This window comes from Venturia canescens, chromosome 1 (genome assembly GCF_019457755.1).
Source record: "Venturia canescens isolate UGA chromosome 1, ASM1945775v1, whole genome shotgun sequence".
Taxonomy (NCBI): Eukaryota; Metazoa; Arthropoda; class Insecta; order Hymenoptera; family Ichneumonidae; genus Venturia; species Venturia canescens.
In genome coordinates, this window is record NC_057421.1 from 11056653 (window position 1) to 11063097 (window position 6445).

Sequence of the window (6445 nt, forward strand, 5' to 3'; positions counted from 1 at the left end):
GATTTGAAACGTTTTTCACCGACCGAACGTTTCCGTGGAAAGCTGAGCGTACTGGTTGATTTTCCATTGACCGGTTTGGATCTGAGTGCCTTTGCGGCCCCAGGGGTACAGGGTTGTACATATAATTTGTACGGTGTAGCGAATCACTCGGGTACAACGTACTCGGGGCACTACACAGCCTATTGCAAGCATCCTTATTCAGGTGAATGGCACGAGTACAACGACAGCAGAGTATCTTCGGTGCCAGCGCGTTCTGTCGTATCGAGCGAAGCTTATGTTCTATTTTACGAGCAGCAACCACCCAGCCCACATTTGTAACCTCACGCCACGAAGCACCATCGAGTTTAGCGAATATAATACAACACTGCGCCATAATTTGCCTCTCTCGGTACTGCGGTACGAAACTACGATTAATCGTCTGTCCGACGCGTTTCTTATTATCATTATTATTGTATTAAAACGTCTTGGTGGTCTGGAGATCGATCGAACCGAGCGAATGCTCGGTACAAGCCCAAACCAAACGTCAAATAAGTAATAACGAAAATAACAAGAAAAAAGCGCATCCAAATTTCACAATAGTTGACGACGAAACAACAAAAGCAAACGAGTCTAAACAAATAAGAGTGTCATAAAGCTCGTAGAAAAGATAAAATATTGGAGAATCGTGAAAAACGCAAAGCTCGACGGGCGACGTAGCATTTCTTCTTCTTCTTTTTTTTTTCTTCTCGTTCAATACGACGACTCAAAGAATCGGGACATCGACGATACTCTACGATAACATTGAAGAAAGCGAAACGGAACAAAAGGAAACTTAATAACGTGCCCCTCGACGCTTCGTCGTTCGCAATCCTGGCGCGCGAACAACCTCAAAAGTTTGCCAATTATTTTAGCGCGATTGCTTTTACCAGAATTTTTGTAATATTTTTGTCCCCTTTCCCTTCATCTTTTCCTCCCTTCTCCTCATTTTATCTTTCCACTTATACTTTCATGGAGTCCACATGTTTTTCATTATTTATTAACGGGGTTATCGGGATAGATAAATTTTTACTCCCGTGCCATATGCAGTATATTTCGCTATTTTAATAAGCGCGTTACAACATTCATAGAGGCTTATAAATTTTCACATCAATTACGCAATTTATTCGACAATTATTATCTTATATCAGGATCGCTCGCGATCTCATCGACGACGTCATGAAGCGTCTCGACAAATAATTATTCGAAAATTCATCCACGAAAAAGAAAATATTAGATGCCCGCGCGCGCGCACACCTGAAAACCAAAGTTAATCGAGTACGCGTGTGCTCTTTCTGTGTTGTTGCAAGCCCTTTTTAATGTATTATCATTGCTCCCCGATAACCCAATGCTACATATTCACTTTTGTAAAATATTTTGTTTATTTATCCAATGAATCATGATGAAACGAAACACATAATATAACAATCAAGAGTTTATTTACTTAACTTATGTGAACAAGAGAAATAAAGATTAAATACAAATGCAGATTAAATTAAATATTAATATATACGATATCGTCGAATGCGATATAAATATATGTATAAAAATAAAAATATATATATTATTATACATATGAGACACCAATAAAGGTAACAGAGTGTTGATCTTAAGGATTTACCGTTTCATTCCAAAGTCCTCGACACCTTTCGAAACGCATCCTAAAAGTCTGAATGATTCATGTCACCGAAACAGCAAAATACACGTTTTCTGTTGAAATTAATCAAGAACTTGCTCGCAGTTTCATTTAAACTTGTACATTTTTTTGGGGATTTTTTCCCTGGACTTGTCAAAGGCAAATGAGAAGTAAAATGGAAAGATTTTGCGATACTGCCGAAAAGTAGGAGATTTCATCAAATTCCAATGGTTTTTGTTTTCTTTTTTTTTGGAGAATCGTACGAGAATGACACGTCTCTAATGTTTTATACTCATTTCGGGGTCAATAATTTATCATGAATCGGGAGACTTTCAATGACTGTCAGTTGTTCGTTCTTTGAAGAAACTCGCATGAAAACTCACTTCGGAAATTGTGAGGTTTTTCAAATTTCGGTTCTCACTACTGCAATAGTTTGTTTTTTTTTTTTTTTTAATAAAAATTACTGCAATATTCCGAAAAATGGACACGAACGATTTTTCAATGCTAACCAATTTCTAGAGATTTCAATAGCAGTTATTTAAATTGGTGGTTTTCATTTTTTTTTTTTGGTTATTTGAAAATGTTAGTTTTTGGGATATAAATCATTTCGAGATTCAACGATTAGTATATAATTAGAGTTGCACGTTATGGAATATTTTTAATTTTTTTTTCGTCTGCGATTCTGCTCATTTAATGAAAATCACAGAAATGAAATGAATTCGTCCGCAAATCTGCTCCAGTGCTCCACAATTCTAACAAAAGATCGGTTAAAAATTATTCTAATTATTCAAAACTTATTTCACTCGAAAAAACATCAATCGATACTAAAGTGTACAAAATTCGAGTTTTTTTTAATGATATAAACCAATTAATGTTCGATTCCAATCGATACGGAATCGATTGAAAAACTGCATAAAATTCGACAAAATTTGTGACCTTTTGATCAATTTATTTGAAGAATTCTCGAAAGTCTTATGTTCAAATGTTTCCAGTAAAGAGCCGAGAATTATGATTCAAATATAAAATTTCCATGAAATTGCGCGATATTTTCTATGAATTATGAAAATTTGGGGCAACATTAGCACACCTTTTACTCACCTATATAGCTTACTTTTCGAGAAAATAAATCGTCAAGGATTTTTGTTAATTAACTAAAATTCTTATTAATCATAACTTTGAATATGGCGAGAAGAAATGAACGCCATGCCGGTATAATTGGAAAAACATGGGTAAGCATGTACCGTCCGCCATTATTAAACAAAGCTCTCCCCTCCTTTTTCCCCTTCCGAAAAATCTTAGCGCAGTTGCAGCAATGGCGGGACCGATGCAGTTCGTGGCAAGCTTTCGAGGCGTTCGGATCGCCGGCGCTCCGTCGGGAACGCTGGCGCGCGTGGCGGCGAAAGGTCGTCGGGCGAAGGAGCGGAGGGGGGAAGGGGGAGGGTTCAGGGAGAAAAATGGAATGTATGTGTATATTCACATATAGATATCTTTAATACATATAGATATATACGTATATTTGAGCGACATTTGTCTAGTCGTCTAGCGCGTTCAGTGAACGATCGTGCAGCAGACGGAGTGTACACAATTCTCTCTCGTGTTCAGTGCTATCGAATTCGCGAATTTTAGTTCAGTATGGTATCGCGCAGGTGGCGCTCGCGTATATTTTTTTCGCATACACAATCACGCGTTTGTGTCCGAGCTGTCCGAGTGAGGTTTTACATCTCACGTAAAAAAAAAAACGGGAGAATACGAAAACAGGAATAAAACGGAACTGTGCGTACCATATCGTACGGCGAGAATCACGAAGGCCGAAAACCCACGCGGGTGGAGCTCTGTCTGTCTCACAAATATATTATACACATACATGCAGATATGTGTACGCATGAATAATCCATCTAGATATCGTGATTTTTATCGCTTAGAAAAAAATGCCGAAAATTGTGTTTTTCCCATAGTGATGATTCTTTCAACTCCCGATATAATATCCAGCGAATGTTTCTTCAAAAAGCTCACGAATTTCGGCGTTCGTGATAGTCGGTATCACGAATATCTGTTTAGCCGGGCCACGTGTGTTGTGTGTGCGGCGAGACGAATTGGCGTGTGCGCGCGCGCGACTTTGCGTCGGTGGTCGTGAGAATTCGCGTACCGTCGTACGTATTTTCGCACATTTGTTCCGCGATTCTTTTGCTCCGGACCGTTTTCGTCTCGAATCTCTCGCGATTTTCTAGATTTTTTCGAGATTCGCGTTCACCGCGGAACACGAGGATTTTTTGTTTTTTCGTGCGCACAGAGCATGTGCAGTGAAAACGTACTGGCACATTACACATGAATATACAGATATACTCATTCATGATACGACTCGCACACACGCACTACAAAACATATATAACTATATTAAACCAGACATACGTACACAGACACATGCAAAAGTGTGTATACGTGCGATCTCGTGCCGAGCAAAATCGTTCTCGCCGTTAACGGCCACCAGAGGGGGCACAGCCGGCGAGACGTCGACCACCCGCGAAAAAAAAGCCTGCCAGAGAGAAAGAGAAAGATTTCTCTCCCGTGCACCGTATATAAGTGGTCGCGCGCAGTTTCTTTTTCGGGGTTATTCGCGTTCGAGAAACAGTGCATGTGTGTGTTTGTATAGTTCGCCTACCAAGCTTAATATATGTCTTTATACAGATATATATATACATATATGCATATATATGGCTACATACGTACAAATGTATATAATATTGAAGTATTATATAGAACTGGCAGAGACGAGGAGCAGGGGCAAGTCGGCTCTCTCGACCGGTTCGATTCGCGCAATTCGCCCTGTTCTTCTCTCACAGCGCTGTTCTTCTTCATCTCGCTCGCCCGGTCAAGAGATAAGAAAAAAATCGACGTTCCATTTTTTTCTCGCGTATCATTGCGGAACCTTGTCAAATACCTCGTGCGATCGTTCGAACATGCCTTCATTTAATGCACGTTGTTGCGCGGTCTATTTGCATTTCCACGTACTTTTTCAATCTCGTGAGCTTTTTCAACGAAATTTACCGCGAGGCTCGACGATGAGATGAATTTGTCTTTTTTTTTCATTCGAATTTACGATTTTGCTTAACAAGATTATCCCCGTTTTTGGCACCGCTCTTTACCTCTCGGTATTTCTCCTTCTTTCAATCTCGTTCTCCGTGTTTCTAATGTTGGTAGAAAATATTGCCTCCTTCGGTGGCCGCTCCGTGTGTGCTGTGTTGCCGAGCCAATCTCGCCGGCCGGAAATAGGGCGAGTAACGTGTGCGAGCTTGTAACATACGCATTACTAATCTACTCCAATTTCGTGAATAGTTACAAGCTGTATAATGTGTATAACAAGGAATACGCCGTTTTTTAAGAGCCTCGGGAAGACGCGGATCACACTACGGTCATATTCACAGGAAAACGGAATAATTTTTGTTTCGCGAATTCTGCTATTCCAAGTCTGCAAGCGCAGACCAGTTTTTGGGTTAACAAAAACCGAGCTTCTTCAGCTCCTCGATGGATGTCGCTCCAAATTTTCTTTGATAAGGTGGACTCGCTGTTGCGTATGTACTCCGCGGATAGCAACTGTTGCTCCAGCTCTGTTCCAAGCGAATAAAAACCTGACAATTATACTTCGATATCCCTCGTGTGAAAATTTTGCATTGACAAAACCTGACGAAATCTCCCGTTGTAAAAGCTCCGGTAAGAAGCCTCTAATTAGTGTCTGTTAAAATGGTAACAAGTTGTCACGCTACGAATTAGAAACTGGACAATTTTGGCTGTTGCCTCTCAAAGACCGTCGTCTCGGAAATTCTCTGCTTTCCACATGTCGTCGATGATTTATGTCTCAGATTTTCTGAGGATTCTCATGCTATCGATTGACGAGCACGAGTATTCGCCACTGTTTATTATTCATTGAGATCCGTTGTAAAATATGGATCGTTATGGTGATGCAACAGTCCCGGAATTTCGTACGCTACTAGTCGAGAAAATTCGTCGTAAAAATGGTCGTTTTGAAGCGAAGACTGATCGATTTCGACTGGAATACAAAGTCGAGCGGCTCGTGTCTTCTTATTTTTTTCGCTCAGCAAACATTTCTAAAAGTCCTTTTTTCTCCCGCAGCTTGTCCGGGGAGGGGTGTGTTGAAGTTTTTTTTCAAATGCTAGAATCGTTGCTAACGATTCACAACATCAGAGCCTGAAAAAAATATAACCTAAAAACGGCAATTCCGAAGACTTTTCTTGCCGTACTGTCAAGACGGTTGCCGATCGAGAAAAAATGCATAGCACCGATCAAAGAAAACCAAATGTCCTAAAAAAAGTTGCCCAACGACGCCGAAACGAAGCCCCGATGATCGAAGATTTCACGCAAGATTGTCGTTTTCCAGCTGTTTTCCACCGTTTACCCTACAAACTCCTCGTCACATAAAAACACTGCAATTTTCCTCGATCTCCATCCAAATCGACGCAGCGTGCATCGAAAGTACGGGAATTCAGGGATTTCGAATGTACAATTGACTCGGCGAGAGGGCGTGCGAGGAAAATTCGATCTCCGTCAAGACTCGAGTTGACGTAATTATTCGCCATCAAAATAGGAATAATCTTCGTATCCACGTAATTAACAAATGCGTACATAACCAAAAGTATCTAATATCCTCGTCCTCGTCTCACACACGTGCATGTGCATTCCACATATTTAAATATGTAAAATTGAATACATAAAACACTCGTATGTAACACTTGCACACACATATTCTATCGTAAAAACGAGCAGTCGCTTTGCTCGTGT

At 40.3% G+C, this 6445-nt stretch overlaps 1 protein-coding gene across 4 annotated transcripts in view; it reads left to right on the plus strand.

Annotated features, from left to right (window-relative positions):
* Positions 1 to 1628, plus strand: part of LOC122415045 (serine-rich adhesin for platelets-like) — a 29136-nt gene extending 27508 nt beyond the window's left edge. For all 4 annotated transcript variants that reach the window (XM_043426840.1, XM_043426867.1, XM_043426848.1 and 1 more), the window contains one exon: positions 2 to 1628. In XM_043426840.1, coding sequence (XP_043282775.1) covers positions 2 to 318 — 317 coding nt within the window. In that variant the 3' untranslated portion in view covers positions 319 to 1628. The remainder of the gene's footprint in view (position 1) is intronic.
* The last annotated feature ends 4817 nt before the right edge of the window (positions 1629 to 6445 follow it).